Source organism: Notothenia rossii (assembly GCF_949606895.1).
Source record: "Notothenia rossii genome assembly, chromosome: 5".
Taxonomy (NCBI): domain Eukaryota; kingdom Metazoa; phylum Chordata; class Actinopteri; order Perciformes; family Nototheniidae; genus Notothenia; species Notothenia rossii.
In genome coordinates this window covers 78,765,761-78,790,799 of record NC_136903.1, presented here as the reverse complement: position 1 = coordinate 78,790,799, position 25,039 = coordinate 78,765,761, and the positions used below count along the sequence as shown (strand labels likewise).

At 39.2% G+C, this 25,039-nt stretch overlaps 3 protein-coding genes across 4 annotated transcripts in view; 2 read left to right on the top strand and 1 right to left on the bottom strand.

Moving 5' to 3' along the window:
• Positions 1 to 1,769, bottom strand: part of LOC307041035 (matrix remodeling-associated protein 8-like) — an 11,375-nt gene extending 9,606 nt beyond the window's left edge. Inside the window, exons 1-3 of the mRNA XM_079684344.1 lie at positions 1,524 to 1,769; positions 915 to 941; positions 522 to 827 (exon numbers count right to left, since the gene is read on the bottom strand). Of these exons, the coding sequence (XP_079540470.1) occupies positions 522 to 827; positions 915 to 941; positions 1,524 to 1,575 (385 nt within the window). The 5' untranslated portion in view covers positions 1,576 to 1,769. The remainder of the gene's footprint in view (positions 1 to 521; positions 828 to 914; positions 942 to 1,523) is intronic.
• Positions 1,770 to 3,119: 1,350 nt separating this feature from the next.
• psma5 (proteasome 20S subunit alpha 5) lies at positions 3,120 to 6,621 on the top strand. Its single transcript, XM_079684345.1, has 10 exons — positions 3,120 to 3,225; positions 3,525 to 3,575; positions 4,102 to 4,168; positions 4,295 to 4,421; positions 4,955 to 5,022; positions 5,118 to 5,225; positions 5,494 to 5,552; positions 5,661 to 5,763; positions 5,982 to 6,068; positions 6,296 to 6,621. Exons 2-10 carry the CDS (start codon positions 3,547 to 3,549, stop codon positions 6,371 to 6,373), a joined length of 726 nt encoding a protein of 241 aa, XP_079540471.1. The 5' UTR covers positions 3,120 to 3,225; positions 3,525 to 3,546; the 3' UTR covers positions 6,374 to 6,621.
• Positions 6,622 to 7,598: 977 nt separating this feature from the next.
• On the top strand, positions 7,599 to 23,504 carry LOC307040395 (sortilin-like). Of its 2 annotated transcripts, none has more exons than XM_079683185.1 (20): positions 7,599 to 7,914; positions 13,652 to 13,714; positions 13,803 to 13,876; positions 13,965 to 14,067; positions 14,207 to 14,368; positions 14,529 to 14,602; positions 15,770 to 15,819; positions 15,897 to 16,024; positions 16,512 to 16,647; positions 17,112 to 17,267; positions 17,984 to 18,096; positions 18,311 to 18,413; positions 18,496 to 18,664; positions 19,154 to 19,338; positions 19,419 to 19,608; positions 19,705 to 19,821; positions 20,406 to 20,514; positions 20,848 to 20,960; positions 21,045 to 21,171; positions 21,259 to 23,504. In XM_079683185.1, exons 1-20 carry the CDS (start codon positions 7,687 to 7,689, stop codon positions 21,271 to 21,273), a joined length of 2,415 nt encoding a protein of 804 aa, XP_079539311.1. In that variant the 5' UTR covers positions 7,599 to 7,686; the 3' UTR covers positions 21,274 to 23,504. The 2 variants fall into 2 exon arrangements, with proteins under 2 accessions (XP_079539311.1, XP_079539310.1); XM_079683184.1 differs by having other exon boundaries at positions 7,600 to 7,914; positions 16,503 to 16,647.
• Positions 23,505 to 25,039: the final 1,535 nt, after the last annotated feature.

Sequence of the window (25,039 nt, the reverse complement as noted above, 5' to 3'; positions counted from 1 at the left end):
TTCAAAAACAGCAGGTTTCTGACACGTTTTATGACACAAAGACCACCTCTGCTAACCACACAGAAATAAACAACTGTTTTTGTAAAATGAGTGTTATATAAGACAAGATTTCAAACTAAGACGGGATGCATCAGGATCTGATTAACAACTTCTGCCGAAAACTTAACTGACTTATTTCTCTATTGGGAAATGTAACTTTAACAAACAAATACATAAATTAAGACGATTTTATGATCTAATATGAATAACATGTCTAAATAATTATTGTCTAGCATTTCACTTTTTCCCTACTGGTTTGAACCAAAATTGATGGCAGCCTTGAGGGTAAGTGTACATTGACCCTAAATCTGGGTGGTTTTAGTCCACTTAAGAGAGCAGCTGTGAAAATGCGTGACATACTGTAAATGACTTGTGACATGGAAGTTGAGCTGAAATGAATCAGACCGACAAAGTAATAATGACCGTCACATGATGAGACCAATTCTCCAACAGCTATAGACATGAGAGTGAAAGAGAGTGACCTTTGATGACCAGGGAGAAGTTCCCATCCCTGAAGGCTCTGTGGCTGAGGCCCACCCGGCCCTGGTTGTAGGAGTTGTAGATCCTCTGTTCCCCCGCAGAGTACATGTCCAGCACCCTCTCCATGGCGTAGTCTGGCCGGGCCCGGTACATGTCCCAGTGCACCACCCTCTGCCTGTCCTTCAGCTGGTCTCTGGTCCACATCATGCGGCCGCTCACACACTGTAGCAGCACTTTGGACCCAGCGGGGGCGCTCACATTGTACCCTGCCACCACCACACTGCTGCTGCTGCCAGACTGACCTGACACTAGAGAGGAGGGGGGGTGTTTACACACTAAGCCCCTGAATACAAATGCATTATATGAATCTCAACTGCACACACAGAAAAACATACCTGCAGTGAAGAGGCAGGCAACAGGGACTGAAATAGAAACAGAGGTAGTAAACGTACAAATTACTTAAACACTGCCAGACTCAACTCAAGTTGGTTCAATTAATGAAATCATTCTGGGTCTGCACATGATCAAATGCCAATCTACTGAGGCTTAAAAAAAATGAAATATACCTTATTGAAAACAATAGTTCAAAGCACTCTTGAAGCTTATGATTATAATGTGCAGTAGACTAAAAGTGTTTTTGGACCCCGAGTCAGTAAAACTCATCTGACAGGAATGTGCTTGAAGCAGGAGGTGGACAGAAGGAAATCATCAGATCAGGGCTGGCTTTAATATTCATCTCAAAATACTCCAAATATTCAGTTTCTAAAGGTCAGCCAATGATGTGTTTTCTAACACTTAAAATAAGCTTGGTGATCTCAAAGTCTTTAAATATGCAGCTTGGAAGAAAATATGGGAAAAAAAACAAACACTTTAAATGTAATCCATTCAAGTACTGGCAACCATTTAAAAACAATAATGACAAGTTCAGAATGCATACTCTTGGATGCACACAACTGGGACATATGTAAAACAATGCTACACTCTCCAAACTCTATTTTACTTACTGTGGATCAAGAGGAGAGCCTGAAAAATGATGTCCTCCCTCTCGGGCTTCATGTTGACTGCTGTAATGGTGTAGAGAAATGTTAAGGATGTGCACCTGGCAGGCGAGCTTGAGGGTAATAAAACACGCAACCTGTATCCATCCGCAGCAGCAGCAGCAGCGCTTGACCAGATTTCAGTGTTTGAACAAGAACCAGACAGCACCGCGTTAAGACTTCCACACAGAACCTAAACAAGACCAAACTCAACTGATCCCACCCGGGAAATGAAACCCGACACCGGCCTGCATGTACATCCCCTTGCCTCACAGAATTTAATTTACAAAAGTAACTCAAACATGTAGTCTAGATTTATGAGCAAGAACTTCAAATAATGCCAGAAAATACTTAGTTATTGTAAATGTCAGTTCTCTGTATTTTCCAAGTATAATTATACATATTATAATAATTATTATTGTAATATTAATTATTATTATTATTATTTTGTATTATTATAATGATAATAATTTGTTATAATTAATATATACTGGGCTATTAAAGTATTTAAACAAAAATAAGTATTTCACCAATAATAATAATAATAGTGCTGGACAAATCGTCATCAGTAAATCAATCCTCACCACAAATAAACTAATAGGCCCTTTTGTAGTCCTTCATATCACATTCAGTGTATATCGCAATAGTAAGCCTGTTTCTCTAGTTAAGTAGCTCAATGTCCCACTTAATCCACAATAGAGTTTTCACTGCCTTGTTCAGCTCAAAGATGACCCTTAGTGGCTGATGTTATGATATGACTACACAGGTACTGTATATCATCGAAGGGTGTCCTTGTAACAATATTGCAAGGTGTATTACTATTGAGGACAGAACTGTATTCATTTCCACATGTATTTCTACATGTATGTATTTCTGTATTTATTTATTTCCGTGTTTATTTTTTACATTTGTTTGTGCATTTATTATTATTTATTTATACTTCTGCCATGTGCCGTCCTCCATATATTTCTGCATCTATTAGATAAGGAATGTGGGCATTGGAAACAGCAGAATGACTGCTTACTGAATCTACATTATAATTGACCGTCTTGCGATGAAGAGTTGACTTCAATCAATGTTCGAGTTGTTCTTACCTTAAAATGGTAGTTCCCATACCGGGAGTCGAACCCGGGCCGCCTGGGTGAAAACCAGGAATCCTAACCGCTAGACCATATGGGACTGGTGCCCAATGAGAAGGCCGTGTAGTTAAAATAATTACCCACTATAACGACAACAACCAATAATATCATGATATGGCTTGTATCAATCGAGTTAAGCGTTTATTCAGATTTTCTGTTGATTATTTAATTCTGCTCTAGATTCATTTCAAGAGAAAAAACAAGACCATACTTTTTAAATCTCAGTTTATATTAAGGGCAGTGGTGAGGTTTTTATAACATGCCCTATTTTGTAAAATGTAAATGTATCACATGTTTTATTTAATATCGGTATCAATTTATTGTATATCAGACAATATACCCTCGAGTTCTTGCTGAAAAGCAGATATTTAACCTCATGTTGTGATTACCAAGGTCCAAGGATATTCAGAGACAGCGCTGCACACGCGGAACTTTCGTTTCAGATTTGTTGACATCCGGCGCGTTTGGATGTTACACCTCAGACGCTTCCCCTGAAACAAGCGAACTCATTCAAGGGTTTGTTACTGGAGGTAAATTAGTCTAACAAGTGCACTTATTTAAAAGGATGTCGCTAAATTGTCAATATATGTTCTTTTAAATGTTATTATAATCTCCGCAAATCGAGGTTAGACTTAAATAAGCAGTTTCTGCGCAGTTTGAGTGATTAGCTGCGTCAGTTAGCTAGCATGCTTGCTCGGTATCGTAGCTAACTTTAGGCTAGCTATCACCCGGTGTCACGGCAAACTCGGAGCAAGGAATTGTCCTGACCTTTTATCATTACTTTTTATATTGCTGGACTCTCACATAGTACCCTCTTCTCTTTTTGCAGGTCCTGTGCTAAACATTGAACCATGTTTTTGACAAGATCGGAGTATGACAGGTAGGTGCAACACAAACTGCTTTGTCATTAATTGAGCGCTTATGTGTAAACAAGGAAACTTATGAGAGCATCATTCTGCTAAGAGATGTTTTGACAGGCAATTGTTGATGTGTAGTGCACCAGGAAATCTGGACATGCTTATTTTTCATCCACTTGTTTGAACGAGGTAGCTGTTTGTTGCAGGTAGTGAGCTAACCTTAGCAGCTAGCAAGTCACTTCGCAACAAGTTCTCTTTCACTTTCGGAATAGCATTTCTTTAAAAAAAAAAACATTTTATTCAACCAGTAAATCCCAATTAAGATTCAAAGGCTGTGTTAAACAGTATTATAGTCAAGATGGGCAACTTTAACGCTTAATTTTCAGCAATGGAGCCTCTAAACACTAACCACAACATAATGCTAAATAACGGTATGTGTCTTTGTTGGCAGCGCAAGTTGGTTTCTACCAATGTCGAACTGATAACCATTATTACTAATAATACTAATTATAACAATATTACAAATGTTAATTTATATCTGTCTTACAGAGGTGTGAACACATTCTCTCCTGAAGGAAGATTGTTCCAGGTTGAATATGCCATAGAAGCCATAAAGGTGAGTATTGCATGCTGAATCACTTTAGGTGGCTCATATACTTTTTCTGTGTGATATTGGTGCTTAACTTGAAAACAAATTTCACATCCAACAATCCTAAGTGTCTGGTCTGCCTTGCTTTCCCAGTTGGGCTCTACAGCCATTGGTATCCAGACATCCGAGGGGGTGTGTCTGGCTGTGGAGAAGAGGATCACCTCTCCGCTGATGGAGCCCAACAGCATTGAAAAGATTGTGGAGATTGATACTCACATCGGTAAGACAGTCAGACACATATTTGCTAAACCTCAGACCTGAATGCTGAGTGAACTGCATGTTAACGTCAGACTGTCATTTGCTCTTCACTATAATCATGAATTAGACAAACGGCAATGTTGGGCTAACAATCTCTCTACTTTCAATTTTACTGAAATGTTATAGTGTGTTTAATACATTTCAAATGCATGTTACATAAAGAGGAAGGATTTCTGAAAAGTTGGGGCACATTTTAAATGGACTAAGTCAAACCACAGATTTGCACTGTGTATTAAAACATACATTTTTTACGAATATGTTTGTGAGATCTAAACAATGCAAACATTTCAAAAATATTGATGCTTTAAATACAATGTGCATCTTTTGTTTGATTATTGCCTTATGTTCAGGTGACACATCTTTTATTTTGCATAATGTTATTCCCTTAGAAAACAGGGAATAATGTTACATTTCTCCGGGTTTGATTATATTGATTGTTGCTTAAAGATAAACAGGACTGGCAGTTCATTCATTTTCTTTCTTTCTTCCTAAAAGGTTGTGCCATGAGTGGCTTGATAGCTGATGCCAAGACTCTTATTGACAAAGCAAGAGTGGAAACACAGGTATGACGGCCACGAACACTGAACTATAAGCACTATAAACTTACTGACTTTGTGTTTTTAACTATGAAATAATCTGTGTATATCTTCTTCCACAGAACCACTGGTTCACTTACAATGAGACGATGACAGTGGAGAGTGTGACTCAGGCTGTGTCCAACCTGGCGCTGCAGTTCGGAGAGGAGGACGCTGATCCCGGTGCCATGGTCAGTCACACATTAACAAATCATGGAGGCAAACTGTTTAAACAATATGTTGTATTTAAAACTTTGCAGGCATAATAAATAGTGGTCATAAACTTAAAGTAACAAGAGTTAACCTATTGCGCAATTTTTTGTGTGTGAAAATTCTCACCTACTCAAACTTTAATCCAATTATGTTTTTTTCTACGGCTTAATGTTTGGTGGTATTCTTGTAAACTAGCGAAACGTGTTCTTCTCTCTCTGCTCTGTATCTCTATGCCATCATCTACAGAGTCGACCATTCGGCGTAGCCCTTCTGTTCGGAGGATTTGATGAGAAAGGACCCCAGCTGTACGTATACATTACTATTTGTGCATTTAGCTTTAGACTCAGCAGAAACATGGTCCCTTTTAGTTGTTACTTCACAGATTCTTAACTGTTATTTGTTTATGAATGAAGGTACCACATGGACCCATCAGGAACCTTTGTGCAGTGCGATGCCCGGGCCATCGGCTCAGCGTCTGAAGGAGCACAGAGCTCTCTGCAAGAGATCTACCACAAGGTGCTGACCAATGCTTGTTTATGTTGAGACAGCATAAATATTATTTTGATTTTCTTCTTTCTTCTGGGTGACTTAGTAACTTGCCTAAACATTTTTGTATTGAAATATAGAACTTTTCTGAATTTCATACAGGCACAAGTTGTTTAAAAGGAAATTAATTAAATTATTGATGGGTTGTATCTTTTCTGTTTGTCCCTCTCTCCCTGGCCAACTGACAGTCCATGACATTGAAAGACGCCATCAAGTCATCCCTCACTATTCTGAAGCAGGTGATGGAGGAGAAGCTCAACGCCACCAACATTGAGGTCAGTTCTTAATTTCTCTCTAAGTTCTTAACAATTGATTTGAATTTGACATGGTGCTTAAAAGTTGGGTTTAAAAATGTGTAGTTGAAACCACATTACCAATGCCCTTTTCAATAATTGTTTTGTTTGAAAAATGAAATGCTGAGCAGTGCTAAGTTCGTAGAGGACAGTGAGTGTGTTAATCCTGAGTTTTAAATGCAGTTTTTTTTTTTCTGTGTCTCCTGTAGCTCGCAATAGTAGAGCCCGGGAAGACCTTCCACATGTTTTCCAAAGAGGAGCTGGAAGACGTTATCAAGGATATCTAAAGCAGAAACATTTGAAAGTCCTGGTTGGAGATCTGGGCAGGAGAGGAACACCTGGGCTGAATGTCACAACACAACCACAACTTTCCATCAGCACATTCTCCTTACTGCATTCAGATTATTGTTGGATTGCTTAAGAAGTTTCTCTTTGTAACGTGCTAATTAACTTGTCTCTCAGTATCTGAACAACTCTGTACAGCAGTCTGACCAGCGCTTACAACGGAGCGGCAGGGAAACAGTTATGGTGGGGTGGGGGGGGGGCGGGTATTCTTTTGTTACGAATCAGTACAATAAAACAGTTGTATTCAGAAAGTTGTCTGACTCTTTTTTTGTTTTTCTTGTGTTCTTGTTTTTATGTCATGGTTCCTCTCGACTAAGTATTGTTCTTTGTAACACATCACATTACAGTTAACATAAACAGGTATTTGGTTGCAACAGTGAGTTCCGGAAGTTTGTTTACTAACAAAAAAGCTTTTTAAATCAGTTATTTTCAGAAAAAAAATATTGTAGGGGTTTAAGCTCACATAAGTGTAAATTACCCATATCGCTCTCCCATGTCCCGTGGTGTCCCATCACGATATTAAGAAAGTGAAAAATGGCCTCCGTTAAAAGAAAATGTGTGTATATAATATATGTCTATATAGATGAAGTAATTGTTTCTTTAATTTTAGCATCTTTCACTAGCTCCTTCATTTTCCTTTTTGGACGGTCGTGTACTTGTCCTCTGAAAATGTTTACATTCATTTATTATTCTAAAATAAATGAAACCCACTAACGGATACAATAAAAGCTAGTTTGAAGTTGAAGTAATGAATTACTTAACTATTTAGGATCCTATTGTGGACAATTGTAATAGTTATGTGTGCCTTAATTACAGTACTTCATGTTTTGGAACTATTCAAGTAATTGCTAAAATGATCATAGTCATAAATACTTTAGATATTCCTAAGGGAAACAAATCACATTTTGAAGTGGGAACCCTATAATCCAGACTTGTTGTTCTGCTTTTCTTATGTTTCTTGGAATTCAAATTCAAGGAATACATTCTCCATTTAAAAAGATTACAACTTTTCCCGGTCACCGCGCAGTCTTTCCACCAGGGGGCAGCGTCACACCATCAGACCCCTGACATCTCAGTTGAGGAAGATTCCCGCCGTCCAATCAGCGTGAAGCTTATTCTGCTACTGACCAATCACCTGCCCCGGTGCATGGGCCGTTATTGAAGATGCATTTGGTGATGAGGGGGGCATGTGGAGCCAACTGGTGGGACAGAAAAGCTTCTTGCGAGTCCAAAGTTGGGCAGTCTTCTTGTAAACATGATCTCCGTGTCTGGCGTTTTGGCGCTCGGACTGTTTTGGTCTGTTCTGGGCACAGAGGGAGACAACTTATCAGGTTTGAGGAGGCTACAGAGGGAGTTTGGCAGTGATGAAGAGCGACATAGTTTAGAGAAGTCGGAGCTCTCGAAACGCAGCGCTGGACTGAATGAACAGACATGTACAGCCCTGCATGGAGTAGAGTCAACCCTGCAGAACAGCACCCACTCTGTAAGTGACTTGTTTAAGTTTATTTTTGAGCCACCATAACAACATAAACTTTCAGAAGAGGGGAAGTAGCCTCGTCTTAATGCTTCCTGCTGTTGGGGTAAACTCATAGGCTACTTCCAATGTGCCTTTGGTCACATAGAGCTGCAAATAGTGTCCACACATTTTCAAATTACACCACCAAACATATAGACCCTGATAACTTTAGATGATATAACATGAACATGTATACTGCAACAGGGGGAATGCTTCTGTTTGAAAGCCATGATCTGTAATGTTAAAAGACGCACGTAAACGATCTGTATGACTTTTCTAGTAGTTCCTCCTTACCGTGTTAATAGTTGATCGATCATAAAGTCAACATTTGCCTCCACCTTAAGGAGTTTTTGCTTCTCCTTATAGTACACTGGAGTCCAATTCATATATTTGGGTTGTGGACAGATGGACTTCTAGGAATGACTGAAAGAAGTGAACATTTGCATATATTGCAAATGTTTTGATAGAAGAACTACACTGCTTTTTGTTGATCTGTATAATGCAGGTTGTCAGTCTCTGACCTTTCCATTAGTCCATTCTGACATCTGACGAATGGTATAGGGTGTAATAGAGTTAGTGTTAATTGTATGGTCTATAACATTTCACAACATAATGAACAATGTTTTTCCCAGTTGCTCAAACCTGACTAGATGTCTTTAAATATCTTGTTTTCTCAGTACAAAACCCAGCATCTTCAGGTTTTTTTAACCTTTTTTTATAGACTTGAACTCTTTTATAATCTTAACCACGATCCCACATTATAATAGACCAAAGTGCACCTTCTGTTATTTTAGTACAGAACATGCTGTAATAGGAAGCACAACAACAACAACAACCCAGATGTCCAGAGGAATGTTGAAGAATAATAGGACCAGAGCTTCAGAGCTCCACAGGAGTGTGTGTGTGTGTGTGTGTGTGTGTGTGTGTGTGTGTGTGTGTGTGTGTGTGTGTGTGTGTGTGTGTGTGTGTGTGTGTGTGTGTGTGTGTGTGTGTGTGTGTGTGTGTGTGTGTGTGTGTGTGTGTGTGTGTGTGTGTGTGTGTGTGTGTGTGTGTGTGTGTGTGTGTGTGTGTGTGTGTGTGTGTGTGTGTGTGTGTGTGTGTGTGTGTGTGTGTGTGTGTGTGTGTGTGTCATAATTTCTGTGGCCTCAGACACCTGGGCTAGCTTTGAGCATGAAAACGATCCGGCGTGAGAGCAGACCCCTCCTGTCTCCTCGGGGTCTTTTCTCCCTCACAAACATTCCCCACAATTTTACAGCTTGACTCGACCTGAGCGCCAGTGTGGACTTAAATGTTCTGTTATCAGAGCTGCAGGGCTGGATCAGACAAGGCGTTTACATCAGTCGTTTTAACTCCTTGTTTTATTTATATATGGTGTAATATATGCCAGATCAACTTAGTCTACACAGTATCTGTTTTGTTCACCAGCCTGAGCTTTTGTTCCTGTATGTTTGTGCAAGGTTAATTTAGCTGATGAAGTCTGGTTCGAAAACTAGCTTGCTGTCCCTTTACGATGATGTTTTCCTCCTCACTCCATCCCGTCCTCTATCCCCTCTGGCCGAAAGATCGTAGAGAAAAAACATGTTCTGTTTTCAGGGGGAATCATAATGGGTGGCAGCCAGCTGTGGGAGCACCAAGAAAAGCAGCAGAGTTGATGTTCCACATGGTGGGTGAGAGATAGGGGGAGAGAGAGAGTTATGGAAAGTATGGGTTTGTTGATATACAGGGAGAGATATCCAATGAGAGCAACAAACTGGTGAAAATAGAGAAGCACTGTGAGGTAGAATTGTGCTTGAATTTTAGAAGTTGTAGAAGTTTATAAAGTATGCTTTAATCTGAGTTTGCATTTAATTGCATCCACACCAGTGCTAAAAGTTGATTATCATACATACAACTAATAAATGTTTGTTAAGGCAAATGTTTCTATCATCAAAAATGCCATTACTTTGCTGGTTCTAGCTTCTCAAATGTAACAAATTTGCAGACGTTTCTCTGTCCTGCACCCATGTAGATGTAATCAGGACTACAGGCAATTATTTTCTTGATTAATCACAGAATTTTTTGTTGTATAAAATATAACAAAACTAGGACTTTGAGTCTACAGTCATGCTTGAAACTCTACAAAGGCACAATGGTGCTTTGTCTTGATAAAATGCATATAAAGATATTTCACTAAATGCTAATATGAGCAACACATGGCTGGATTTCTTGAAAAATATATATAATACAGCCCAGCTTACCCAGCTGAGCCCAGCGTCAGAGGGTTGGTGTACACAGCTTCATGTGTTTAGATCAGAGCCAAGAGAGTTTGACCTCCTCTTCTGAAGTTCTGTGTGTGTAAACACGGCTGAAGCAGAAAGGTTAAAACCCAGAGCAGAGGGAATAAGGAGCTCATTGTGCTGGCGTCCGACTTCTGAGAGGAACTCGCTGTGCTCCCACCCACCAACAGGCTATGACTGCGTCTGCATGGATATGTGTGTGCGTTCAGGTACAGCAGAGTGGGTAACATTCACTTGTGCTTCACTGTTCATGTTCGAAAGTCAATCTACTGACACACACCTGGAGTGTCATGAGCAGATGAAGCTCAAAGGAGCAAGCCCTTAAATGAAACATGTGATGCAGCATGAGGTCATGTTTGGTTTGTGAGGCCACAGTCAGCAGGGTCAGGCATTTATCTCTTCACTCTTTTCGCTGACTAATAGCTCAAGCATCTTTTCTTCTCTTCACTGTCTCCCTCTGTGCTTCTGTTATCCCCATTACAGAACAGGACCGAGTGGTTAATAACCTTTTCCCGTTCTGCTTAACCCTTCTCCAGCAGTTTTCACTCAGTCACAGCTTTCAAAGCCCTTTTTTCATCTGACCTTTTTTTTTTATCATGCAGTTGTTAGTTGTTTTGGTTTCAGTCTCAGTGAAGCATCCAGCATTTGTCCAGTCAGGGGCTTCATGGGAGCAGATGTGGAAAATATCCTGCGGGTTGGATTCAATACAGGTGTGCAAGCTATTGGCAGAAACATTTGCAAATATTTGATCCTAAAACAATACACATTACACACCCTGAATCCTGCTGACCTGCAGTGACCTCGGCAGCTTTGCTCAATGTGACCACACTTCTTACTTTTGTAAAGATAACTTTTTTTTATTGCTTTTCCTTCTTTTACTAGGGGAGTTCTTGGCGTTGTGATAATATCCAGAATAAATGAATGTTCTATGTTGCAGAGTAAGGTTTATACAATATTGTAGAGCATGTTTTTGATACTCATTTTTGACCTTTCGGATACATCCGCCAGTAGTCATTTTTTTGACATAAATACACCTCCATCATTATTAGATGTTCTTTGTGTTGTCTAACTAGCACACTTTACCATGCTAAACAGCTACAATGCAAAGGTACATGGGGTTGATGATACATCGCCTAAACATGTAGCATTGTAAGAACGATAGCATGCTGACGTTAGCCTTTAGCACAAAGTGTACAAACTACAGTATCATAGTTCTGCAAACATGGCTGTAGGCTCTTAGTGTTGACCAATAATTGTTTCATGTTTGTGCTCCCTAATTAAAATAGAATACCATTTGAATGGTATGACACTTCTTCGTAAAGTTATAATAAGAAATTATAGAGTATTTGTTTGGTCTTGCTGACAGATATTTGTTCCCTGAAACAAAAGTAAATGTATTTTAATTTTGTTGAGAATAATTCAAATCAGTGAGTTTTGAAATCCTTGCTTTCGCTGTACTTACAACAAACAAAATGGGTCATAACCTTAGATATATGTTATTTGTCATTATAAAGCACAGATAATCAGGCTAAGACCATGAAATGGCTTAGTTTATTATATGAAACTGTAGTTTTCATGGTTCTGTCACACTAATGTTGTGATTATTGCAATAGTAGTATTGATATGGTTGTTAATGATTATAATTATGAATCAAAGACGGTTGCATGTTAAGATGGGAGGACAGAGAAGTATTCATGGGTTACCCACATTGATCTCTTCTTAACGTCATTACATATTATGAGTAAAAGTGGATTTCTGTGCATCCATTAAGTCCCGCTTAAACCTCAAGTATGACCATAACTTCGATGTTTCACCCGTCTCTAAAACCCATAATAGCCCTTTACTTAAAAATGTTTTTTATTTCACTATAATCACTTTTATTACATGGAAACAGAGAAAAAGCAGGAATACAGGGATATAGATCAAACTGACATGAAACAATATTCCCTGAAAGATTTGAAGCCAAAACACTGATTTATTGGCGTGACACTGTTTGGAGGACAGGACACATCCTGCTTAACATTTTCTAACTGAATACCAGATTGACTAAATTACTGCAAAAAGAGGAGGTTAAGTTGTCAGGCTGTCAACTGATGGAGATTAAAGAATAGTTTGATGCAGGCGAGGGGGTGATGAAGTGATTTATGTAGAGAATAGATGGAAAGTTTTGTTCACACACTCGGATATTCGCGGCTGGCCAGTTTCCACTGGACCTGTTTACAAGGAGTTTCCAGCAGCCAGACCTGGCCGTCTCCTGTGGCTTTATAGAGCGGTGTGCAGACTCTCCGGGGCTCGGCTCACCTTGTAAACATCTGCCCTGCCAGAGAAAGACAGGAGGGGAGAAACCTTTGGTGGCTAAATATGTTGCTGAAATTACCAAACCCTTGAATGTCACTCTGGGTGAACAGACTGGAATCTGGCAGTCAGTGCACTTGTTGTGAAATAAAAGTTCAGGACAGAACTCTTTCCTCAAATTACACCTACTAATATGTAACACTGAGGTTTTGTTTTTAGAATGTGTTATTGAATAAAAAATCTTCTGCACAAGGATCCAGCTGAGGCTTAAAAAGTCTTGAAGGCATTGAATTAATTTGTCTAAAAATGAGGCCTCCGCTTGTATTGTCTCATGTGAATTCTTTATGGTGTTTGTTTATGTATTGTATAATCTTTAGATAATTGGAAACACCACTTAAAAACAAATGCCTTTCTTATTAGCACCACTCAGATCCTGATAGCGGAATATTGCGTGTAAATTGAACTTTCCCTTGATTGACATAAAGAAACATTTTAAAAAGAAACACTTAAACCGTAGGACGTGTGTGTGTGTGTGTGTGTGTGTGTGTGTGTGTGTGTGTGTGTGTGTGTGTGTGTGTGTGTGTGTGTGTGTGTGTGTGTGTGTGTGTGTGTGTGTGTGTGTGTGTGTGTGTGTGTGTGTGTGTGTGTGTGTGTGTGTGTGTGTGTGTGTGTGTGTGTGTGTGTGTGTGTGTGTGTGTGTGTGTGTGTGTGTGTGTGTGTGTGTGTGTGTGTGTGTGTGTGTGTGTGTGTGTGTGTGTGTGTGTGTGTGTGTTCGCTCGCTGTGCTCAGGTCATTGTTTTGTTCTCTGACCTCGGCTTTGTCATTAGGCGGGAATGTAGGTCACACATGCAGAGTGCATCCAACTGGCCGAGTTACTTTGGACAGTAAAAACAATGCATTCTGTCCTCTTGTTCAGTGCGACACACACACACACACACACACACACAAACTCTCTTGTGTTTTGTTTAAGACTAAACTGTGTACTCTTAAGTGTGAATTTCCTTCAGTCGAGTGAATATTAAGCAAATACCATGTGCCTGAAATATTTTAAATAATCATAGTCACAGAACATTAGGCAAGAATTACTCAGATTGATTGTTTCCTAAAAACTCACTTTTTTCCTTTCATTACAGTTCACCTTCAAAGTGAGCACCATGGGTTCACTGTCACTGGCCTGGGTGGGAGACGGTTCCGGGGTGAGTTTGTTTACATGACTGAAAATGTTTGAATTAAATATATGAATATGTTGCAGAGACTGTTGTGTTATCCTGCTTCTTCTCCCAGGTCCTGCTGGTGTTGACCACATTCCAGGTGCCGTTGTTCATGATGCGTTTTGGCCAGTCCAATCTCTACAAGAGGTGAGAAATACCCAGTGGAAATGTAGCAGTTCATTATTAGTCATAGCTGTGGTCAGAGGGTCTAACTGCAACGTTGTCCCTGTGTCAGTGAAGACTATGGGAAGACGTTCAAAGATGTGACGCACCTGATCAACCACACCTTCATCCAGAGCGAGTTCGGCTTCGCCATCAGTCCTGACCACTCTGGCAAGGTGAGCCGAAATGTTCACATTATGGAGCTTAACTTACATGGTGGTTTGTGTGTTGGTCTTGTAATAACACAGGAAAGTATAAGTCTAATGTTATGTTATTAGTGTATGATGGACATTTCATCTCTGTGTTTGGTTTCAGGTGATTCTCACAGGAGATGTGTCAGACATCGGCGGGTTTAAACTGTTTCGCTCTCAAGACTTTGGCTTGACCTTTGTTCCAACCGACCTGCCGTTTGAGCCCCTCATTCAAATGCTGTACAACCCCGGAGACTGCAACACACTTGTGACGCTCAGTATCATGGTAGCAGCTTTCAATCTTTAGACCAAATCGATTTGAGTTTATAACTTAATCACGTTTCATAATGACATGGTTGACTTCTTCTAAATCAACAATATTATCAAAAAGTCCTAACACAAAAGTCTATGAACACTTCTTTACTAACTGAGCCTTTTCCCTGCAGTTGGACCTGTGGCTGTCGGAGGACTTTGGCGCCACCTGGAGGAAAATCCATGAAGGTGTTTGTTTGGTCAGATGGTGAGAATTCTCCTTTACATAATCTGTCAGTCTAAATATGTTACAGATGGCATACTGAAGAACCCAGACTAAACAATGGGGATACGAATTATTGGGTTGGGGGCTTGGACCACGTGTTTAAATACTATTACTTATTACTTATTAGTCATTGGCAGTTAGTTATTGGTATTCATTTTTTCCCTCTCCCTTGACAACCTGATGATTTACGTCATCATAGCTACGACTAAATAAAGCCCTGAAGCAGAGACTTTATTGGTGTACTAAATGGAAAATCATATATTTATGTTCCATGGCGCAAACACAGCAGTAAATCCATAAACTATAAATCCAGATGGAACAATTTGAGAACATGCTTTTAGGGTCAGGCTGCCCTCCTTAAGTAAAAGACAAGAGTACATAACATCTTATTTTCTGATCCCACTCCTCCTCCTAATCCTATATAATGTAATACTTGAATACACATCCCAAACCAGAGACTTCTTTAAATCAGTAATTGATGTGTGATTAGTACAGAGTGAAATATAAACTGTGTTATAATTGGGTCCTGAAACTCTGACAGGGTGTGAAACAGCTTATTTGTCTCCACACAGCCTCCGTGTTTGTGTGTGTTTTTTATTTGTCCATTTGTGTTATTCCAGCTGCTTTTCTCACCACAGTTTGGATCACTCTCCTGACTCTCCTGCTTTCATTGCTTTTGGACACCTCGAGTTCACATGGGGTAGTGGTGGTGTCAGCCTGTGGTTGTGAGCTCTGCATTGTGGGACCATTTTGATAGCTCTGCGTGACCACAGCTGTTATTTAAACCTCGACCTAAATTGACATTGAGAGAGGGAGCTGAGGCTGCAGTCAGAGTGAATCATGAGTCAGCGAAGGCATTCTTATTCAGCCCACAGTCCTCTAACCGGCAGAATCTCTGCAGTGTGAAAACCTTCGTCCCCTTTGGCAGCGAACACAGCCAGATTGGTTGGAGCTCAGCCCGGGAGGGTTTGATGTTTGCACCGCTAGCAAAGCACTTAGAAAAAACCACAACCATAATCTATGATCTCTACCATTTCTCAAAGTCATTTACATTTGAACTCCGAGGACTCTAGAAGTAAAAAAAAAAGCACAATTAGATCTTTCTACAGATTCATTCCTTTACTGTTTCTTCATTTTTCTCAAATATAGGGGTCCAAAAAACAGCATCTACTTTACAAAAAACTACAATGGATCATGCAGTAAGCAAACACAGTTTATTCACATGTTTATTTAAAATCCTGCGTTACATGTAGTAATTCCTCTTTCTTCCTGTTAGAAGGTAAAGGAATGCTGGAGTTAAAGAAGACAGCAGATTATGGTCGAAGTTTCCAAACCATCGCAACCAGAGTTTTCTCCTTCGTACTGGGGGGGCGCTTTGTTTTTGCCTCTATCATGACTGGCAAGGTATGTGTGTGTCTCTGCAAGTAAATGTTTCGAAATGATGACTCAAAGGGCCAGTTAACCCATATAACAATCATAAAAACATGCAGTATCTATCTAGCCTTTGTGGACTCTAATCACAAATGTTGTTAACATGCTATTTGTATTTAGATAAGCAAAACATGTCTTTTGGCAGTGTTTGATCAGAATATGATTGATTCAGCCAGGCCTCATCTGGAGGTAGTTTAACTCGTATTGTGATCAGTTCACAGCATATTATGAATTAAATCCATACCGCGTGATCATATACTAACGAATAAGGATATTTACCCGAACATACCTTTGTCTCTTTTTACGAGCTAAAGGTACAGCGCTAAAGCTCAATGTTGTTACTTTAGCTATCCATTTTTCCCTGGCTAAAAAAATGTGATTTAAACAGAATGAACCCTGTCTATGGCATTGCTATCTTTGGCCCTAACGTGTTCCTGTGTGTGTGTGTTAGGGGACACAGCGTAAGATCCACGTGTCGGTGGATGGAGGTAAAGTGTGGAACATGGCTCAGCTTCCTACAGTCAACCACGAGCAGTTCTACTCCATCCTGGCATCCAATCAGGACATGATATTCATGCATGTGGACGACCCTGGAGGTCAGAACCAGTGAGGATGCTGCTGTTAGTGATGATTGATGTGGATGCTGATTACAGATGATGCTAATGATTAACAAGATGGTTGATATTGCAAAATCACCTCCATTTAAACGGTCTCATTAGATGTCCTTGAAAAATACCTCCAAGCTGCAGAACGTTTCTCTGCAGGAGCCTTGGGGCTTTCATACAAGTGTGTGTGTGTGTGTGTGTGTGTGTGTGTGTGTGTGTGTGTGTGTGTGTGTGTGTGTGTGTGTGTGTGTGTGTGTGTGTGTGTGTGTGTGTGTGTGTGTGTGTGTGTGTGTGTGTGTGTGTGTGTGTGTGTGTGTGTGTGTGTGTGTGTGTGTGTGTGTGTGTGTGTGTGTGTGTGTGTGTGTGTGTGTGTGTGTGTGTGTGTGTGTGTGTGTGTGTGTGTGTGTGTGTGTGTGTGTGTGTGTGTGTGTGTGTGTGTGTGTGTGTGTGATCAGACTCAGGTGTTGGAACCATCTATGTGTCAGATGACAGAGGAGCTGTTTTCTCCAAGTCTCTGGAGCGCCATCTTTACACGACCACAGGAAGCGAAACCGACTTCACCGCCATCTCTTCACTGAGGGGCGTCTACATGACCAGCGTTCTCTCAGAGGGTGAGTCAGCACACCGAGTTATTTATATGTACTTACACATTTTAAGACGAGTCTTCGGGCACCTTTTTGTCAACATTGTGAAATATGATAACATTTATTTTCATTTGAAGAATTGCTCAATTTGTCTCTTCGCCACACTGGAACATCACAGTGATGATGTAATAGTATGTTTGTTAAAGTTAGTAAACCATCTGATGTTTCTTATCCACAAATATATTTTATACTTTTTAGACCGTGACTTATTATACTATACAACAATGTAACTCTATTCCACCTTTGATCCATGCCATTGAATGGCAAATCCTGTATACTAGCCAAAAAAAAAAAAAAAACATTTCAACCAAACACAAACTGCTTTCCATTGTGGTTATTTTTATTATGTGTTTTTATAGCATTGATTGTGAATACAGTTTTGTTTTTTTGGCATCCTAAATTTAGAATCCTTCCTTGAACTCATTATGTAATGAGTCCTTACTAATCCTTATCATTTAAGATAAAGTCGACTAAATGTTCACTGCCATTGATGCCAAACAGATTTTCGATTGGTTGATTTAGTCGATTTTTCATTCTCTCACCATAGTAGTATAAACGAAGAACAGTTGCTACATAGAAGGCAGGGTATGAGTCCATGGATTGAGAAAATGTTTTTGAAAATGTGGTTAGATAGTTGTGTACCCATGTGGATCCTGAACTGAAGTGAATGTTATTAACTGCAGATGGTGCAATGGAGACAGTGATCACCTTTGACCAGGGAGCAAAATGGCAGACGCTGCGCAGACCACAGAACAGCCACTGTGACAACGAGACCTCGACCAACAGGCCTAACAGAGTGAGACAAACATTCATGCATCATTTAAATATATTCAGTTTTATCTTTGAATATTTCTCATTACTTCTGGAGTGTTTCATTTATTCACTTACCTGTTTGAGTCTTGTTATTGTATGAGATCAGTTCTGTTTCTCGTTTCTATGGAATTTTAGCATAAGAAAATATGAGTGTCTGCATGTGGACCTGGTACCAACATATAATCATGTGTTTACAGTGCAGACTCCTCATCCACGCAGCCTACAGCATCACCATGATGATGAACGTCCCCATGCTGCCTCTCTCACAATCCAGTGCTGTGGGCATCATTCTTGCCCATGGTAAATAAATACAAATATACAAATAAATACTTTTACTGCATGGTGAGATGTTTACTAACACCTTTGTCCTGCGTTTCCTCAGCCAGTGTTGGGGATGAAGTGTCCTCTATCTCACCTGATGTGTACGTGTCGGATGACGGGGGCTACTCGTGGATGTTGGCACTCAGAGGCCCCCACCATTACGCTATAATGGACTCTGGGGGGCTGCTGGTGGCTGTGGAACAAACCAACGCTCCTGTCAACCAGATAAAGTGACTATACCTACACAATTAGTTTATTTTAGTATCGTTGGTAGCACTTTTTATGAATACCATGTGTATACTGCATTAAATATATACATACGTAAAGCATTATAATCTGCTTTTAGCACATGTATAATAAAAGTTATATCACTCCTAAATATTCAAATACTTATCCATCATAACACCTTCTCAAGCATTTGTATCATAAATATAAGAGATATCATAATACTTTTATGGGTCATAGTTTATTATATTTCTCATAGCAATATTAATATAACATATGCTATATATATATATATAATTATTTTACAATGCATTATCTAATAACTATTCTGAGGTATAGGCAGATATAATGCTTAACAAGTACATAGTCATTGTTTGCTTTAATTAAAGTGAAATAAATCTCAATAAATCAATGCAAGAACAAAGCATTGTAACAGTAATGTATTTATTTAACGGGTCATGACAGAATGACAATTTTGCCTCTCACACCCTCAGGTTCTCCACAGATGAGGGGCAGTGTTGGCATACGTATAACTTCACCAGCGACCCGCTCCACTTCAGCGGCATGGACAGCGAGCCCGGCTCCCGCTCCATGAACGTCAGCCTGTGGGGCTACAGGAACGACTTCAGCAAATGGGTGGTGATCACCATAGACTTCAGGAAGATCCTCACCAGAGACTGTGAGTATGTGGGACAATGAGGGTTTAACAGAAAGGGTTTTTTACCTCTTGACTAACTCAGGTCTTGTGTACATGTGCAGGCACTGGGGGGGACTATGTGCAGTGGCTGGCTCACTCTGCAGACCCCAGTGGATCACATGATGGCTGTGTGCTGGGCTGTAAGGAAACCTTCCTACGCCTGAGGAAAGACTCTGTCTGCTGGAACGGGAGGGACTATGCCGTCACTAAGAAGCTGTCCCCCTGTCCGTGTACAATAGAGGATTATCACTGGTACGTTTTTGTAAAATAGCACACATTTATAATGCCATCTTAGTGTAAGAGTAATGGAAACATATTTATCGTGTCGGTCAATTTCTTGTCTCACAGTGACTTTGGATATTACCGACCAAAGAACAGCTCAGAGTGTGTGGAGCAGGAGGAGCTGAAGGGTCGACCTCTGCAGTTTTGTTTAAATGGGACCACCGAACAGCTTCAGACCAGCGGGTGAGGAGGCCTGTTTTTATCTTACTCTCTCTTTCCTTAGCCGTAAATATAACCTTGTATGTTGACCTCTCCACTTCACTTCCAGGAGCCTGCTACAGATTATTAGAGTGTTGTTCTATGAGAATGTAGTTCAAGAATAACTACATCGCACATACAATAAATACAAGGTTCATGAAGCAACATAATAAAGGGTTCCTTAGATAAGTCACTAATAGAGGAACAAGTCCTTAACACTGTTAGCATTTTAAAATGCCCAAGCCAATTCCAATTCCACTGCAAAAATCAAACAAGTGGTGTTAATCTTGCTAAAGTGTAAGTATCATTTTACCAAAGAGCTTATTTGATTAAATAATCCAAAATCCAATGGAATAAGAAAATGGTACTGTCCCTGCAGCACTCAATTAGGTATAGGGTTTGGAAGCAACTATGAAAAACTTCACGAAACATCTTAGTATGCTTCTATTTTTCTTCATTAGTGTTAAGAATCTTATGTTTAGTCTACCTGCTGTCTTGTCCTGCCCTGTGTCATTTTCTTAGTGATTTGTCTTGGCTGACGTGTCTCTCTGTCTCTTCTTAAATTGAAGCTACCGGAAGGTTCCAGGAGACCAGTGTGAGGGAGGTTTTCAGCCCGTCAGGAAGGAGACAGACCTGAAGAGGATGTGCACCAGCAACGTCCTTTCTCCAAACTCTCTGGTCAGTTTTGTTCCTTCTGAGAAAAATACTAGGTAGGCTAGAAAAACCGTATCTAGCTAGCTACATTGGGATGGGTTAGGGCCTGGGAATCAAAAGGGGAACCTCTGATCTTTGACATGGTGAACACTGAAGGTATGTGTTAGTTACCTAGTAGGGGTGGGGCACGACCCGATCATGTTTGTTTGTAATATTCCTCAAATAAATACATCAGTCTCTTGTCTAAGCTGAGAGACATGAAGTCTGGAGAATCTTTTTTTCATTGAATGATTTTCAAGTTTTTTTCCGCATGTCATTTCTTCATGCCTTTCTTCACGTTTGTGTAACTCGTTACAGACTAAAGACAGTTCACTGAACACTGCTGTCATAGTGATGGTTGTCATAGCGATGCTTCTGTCGAGTGCTGTTGCAGGCGTTTGGCTGGTTAAGAAATATGTCTGCGGAGGACGGTCAGTTAAATATGTTACATATTTCTACACAAACATAAATGAACACTGTATTTCATCTCTGTTTGTTCCTCATGTCCTCACCAGGTTCCCCGTGCATCGATACTCTGTCATGAGAGAGAATGTTGAGGCTGATAAAATAGAAGGAGTCGATGATATTGACACACACTACATGGAGACAGGAAAAGCACAGTACAATGAAGACTCAGATCAGGTATCTGGTTCTGTGTAAAATTACTTTTTCAGGTTCTTTTTTGTGATTATCTTCCTCCCTTTAAGCATTGTTTGTGTTTCTCCACAGGACCTGTTAGAATAAGGCGGACATTTCTCCCTCAAAGGCTCTTAAAGACTACATTTAACACAGTCTTCGTGATGCCTGGGCACCCATGATGCTCCCACATGCCGATTAACATCTTCGTTTTCACTTCTCGCTATCCCCTGGTGGCTGGAGGACTCTGCAGAATCTCACATGGCTTCCTTTTACCAGTCGAGGCTCCCATAAAAAAGATTGAACCGTTTTCTTTGGGGAGGGGGACAAACCCAGCGCAGAACAGAAGGAAAGCTTCTGGGGTCCCTGGAGAGCTTTTGTATTTTCTGTCACAAAGAGTTCTGCAAAGACCACTGAGTCTGAATACATGCTCTGTATGTTCCCTTGCATGCTGACCTGAGAAAAGATGGCCTTTCAGATCGTGATGCACTGCAGAAGCATAATACAGAGGCTAGATATAAAGGCTTACAGAACATTTCACACAATAAGAGTTAGGAAACACAGAAAGTAGTTATCATACTTTAGCTGAGAGATTGTCTGCTGACACTTACGTCGTTTTTGTACTCTATAAACTTAATAATTGCAACATACAGTCCTGTTGCAAATGGCGACCATTTTAATATTACTTTTGTCAGCTTCACTAGTCACTAAGATAAGGCTACGCTACTCAATATGAGTTCCTGCTAATCACAAGTTCCTAAGAAAGGAGCACTTTTCAATGTATTGTTGTAACAGCTACTAAGAGCTGTAGTGCCTCCTTTAATGTTACTGGTCATCGTCTCTGACTAGTGACATCTTGTGTTTTTTTGAAGGAAATACACTTCCATTTTATTCAGGTGATGCACCATAGATAAACATATTTCATACCACTTTTATTGTTTTATAATTGTAATTATTAAAACATTTTTAAATTGATAGAAAAATCAGATTTTAATGTAACATTAACCCAGAACAAACAAGTTCCATTTTTATTTTTTTATTATTTTTTTAAAATAAAAGACAAATAAGTGCCTATTTTAGACTCAATTATAACTTTTATCAGCTGACAGATAAATGATGCCCAATAAAACAATACTTTATTAGATTGCTAAGAAATTAATGCTAAAGTGCCTTGTGAAACTTTCGGAATAAATGTTAAAATGGCCTGCCATTGTTGTGAAGACAACTCATTTGTTTTATACAGTGCAGCTTCATACAAGCAATTGTATGTGTTGTGAAAAGACTTGAATATTTACCAAAGCACTTTTATTGAGTAGTTTGTAGAGGAGTGAATTGTAGAGGTGAGGTTGTAGAGGTGAAACCTAACCTTAGCCCAGCATTATATAAAGTATTAAGGTAATGCTGACTCAAACTCTTTACTTGAACTTTCAGATTTTTTCAATTTTTCTTTTGCTTAACAGGGTGCACCAATATGTTGCTGTTGTGTTTTAAATATTTCGTTTTTGTCTTATTTGGCTGATATTTTTCTATATTAGCCAATTCCAATGTCCATGTGTCTCTAGCTTAATGCAGGTGAAGAATCATCAAAATAATCAAGTGTCTTCTAGAGACCATGTTGGCTTGTTTTCTTTTATTATTTTGACAGCAGAAAAACAATATTTACAGCAATAACATTTCCAGAAATGAACTGATACTGCTTTTTTAAAGCTTTTATTTACCAGTCTTATGATATATTGGTGCATCCCAACTTAATAATATAATAGATTCTGCTAAATATCCACAATAACAGAACTTAATTTATCAGATTAATGCCTGGTTGCCATAACGAGCATATACTTTATGAAGTGTATTGAGTTGTATCATTTTCCAAGATGACATTTCACTGTGTTACATACATTTTTCAAATGATATGTTGAATTGCAATCATTTCCGTTTTCTGCAAAACAACTTTTGCCGTGTGCAGGGCTTTTGGCTAATGCTTGTTTTCTCTAGCAGAGTCAATATTATCCCAGTGAATAAGCTATTGTAATAAGCTGGCATTTTCTCAAGGACTGTTGGGTGGACTTTGTTAGATATGAAAGCAAATTCATATGCTTGATGCTTCTTTATTTACACAACTGTCAGTAAGAACAAACCCAGCTATTTACTGGATTCAATGATTTATTTTTGCACTGTATCTACAGATCTGTGAAAGGGTTGCATTTGTGGCTACTTGTACATCTAACTTTTGTTTGGTATTTGGGCAATGAGTTGTGATCTTCATTCCATCTTGTTTTCTTGACTGTTTTCTAGAATATCAGAGAAAAGTATCTCTGAATAAAACTATTCTGTAGCACAAATGTTTTATAACAATGTCTGCATTTATTGAATGAAATGACACAATCTCTCTTACATCTGTTCAGATATGCTTGGCTGTGGGTTAATGCAAAATGTCTATTATTGCAACAATACTTAGGCAAGTTCCAAAAAAATATATAGTATGTGTATATCAAAGTACATTTCACATAAATGTAATTTCTAGCAGTGTATATTTATTATTATTATTGCATGATAGGTGAGAAGTATTACAATGATCTATTCTATTCAAAAAATACTACTGATGTAATTGTAAGATGGAATGGCTAACATAATGTCTTCATGCAACACAGCAAAACTTTAGCTACAAAAAGGTAATAAAGATGATTGAACAACCGCTATGAATTTAAAAACAGACCCATTAGGTATTTCCATTATTAAGGCTTAATATGTTCTCTATAAATAGAATGCTTGGTTAGTATTTCAGACAACCCAGAGATTCTCATAGCTCAACGTGTCATCCTTTAAATATTTTGTCCAGGCAATAGTGTAAAATTCCCAATCGTTCGAAATAAATGGAAATTATAAGAAGGAAAGATGACTTAAATTATTAAGAGAGTTTAAGCTGTACATGTATTGGCTGTCGGGTGATAATAAAACACTTGATGTGCATAGACAGTATATTTAGTATGCAGAGATCTTAATTTATATAGTGTCTAGTAGCTTGACCGTCAGTAAAATCAAGTGAAGTAAAAAGTATAATATATCGAAAGGGAGGGGTTGAGCTTGGTGATAATGAAAGGAGCATTCTGGAAGTTCTCAGTTCACCTGAGTTGAAGGTCATACTGTTGGTTCACATAGACTGTAACTAACTACACTGCAACAAATCTTCTTAATAAGGAATGCTCCCAAGCTTAGCTAAGATGTGTGAGAAGAAGTAAATATAGATACACATTAGCAAATAAGAATCACACAATGATATTATTATATATATAAGTAAGTGAGTATAATATTTAACCACCTACGGGCGACTTAAACCCCAATAAACATAGGGGACTTAAACCCCCTACGGGTTGTAAAACTAATATTTTACGCATGTCATTTCTTCATTTCTTTCTTAGTTCATTTCATTGAACTAATGCCTAGCAAAGGTAAACAAATAATTGTCTTAGCCATTGTTGATTTTTTAGAACATCCTGATATGGCCTCCCTAACTTCCAGAATGCTCCTTTCATTATCACCAAGCTCAACCCCAACCCTTTCTCCTCTCTCTGTGTTTAAATATGCAACCCAAACTCTATTCTTCGCCTTTCACTCGGCTGATGAGCTCTCTGTATGACTGACGGAACTTTCTTGCAAGAAATAAAATACGACAAAGACCGCTGAATGCTTTGATTCTCTATCCACATTTGATAAACAAATTCCCGCCACAATCCCTCAGACAGACTTTTATAAATTAGCCCTGATAGTAGCCTACAAGTACCACAAATGTGTTCTTAAGTACAGTAGGCTACTTGAGCATTATTCAACAACTGAAATAATGGAAATATAAATGTACCACCATATCAAACATATATAT

Bases quoted from the DNA above. Each gene is read 5' to 3' on its own strand.
- psma5 (XM_079684345.1), top strand. From the start codon at position 3,547: ATGTTTTTGACAAGATCGGAGTATGACAG. The intron at 5,553-5,660 runs GTACGTATACAT...TTATGAATGAAG, and splicing joins GATGAGAAAGGACCCCAGCT to GTACCACATGGACCCATCAG. The intron at 6,069-6,295 runs GTCAGTTCTTAA...TGTCTCCTGTAG, and splicing joins TCAACGCCACCAACATTGAG to CTCGCAATAGTAGAGCCCGG.
- LOC307040395 (XM_079683184.1), top strand. From the start codon at position 7,687: ATGATCTCCGTGTCTGGCGTTTTGGCGCTCGGACTGTTTTGGTCTGTT. The intron at 13,877-13,964 runs GTGAGAAATACC...TCCCTGTGTCAG, and splicing joins CAGTCCAATCTCTACAAGAG to TGAAGACTATGGGAAGACGT. The intron at 19,609-19,704 runs GTACGTTTTTGT...CTTGTCTCACAG, and splicing joins ACAATAGAGGATTATCACTG to TGACTTTGGATATTACCGAC.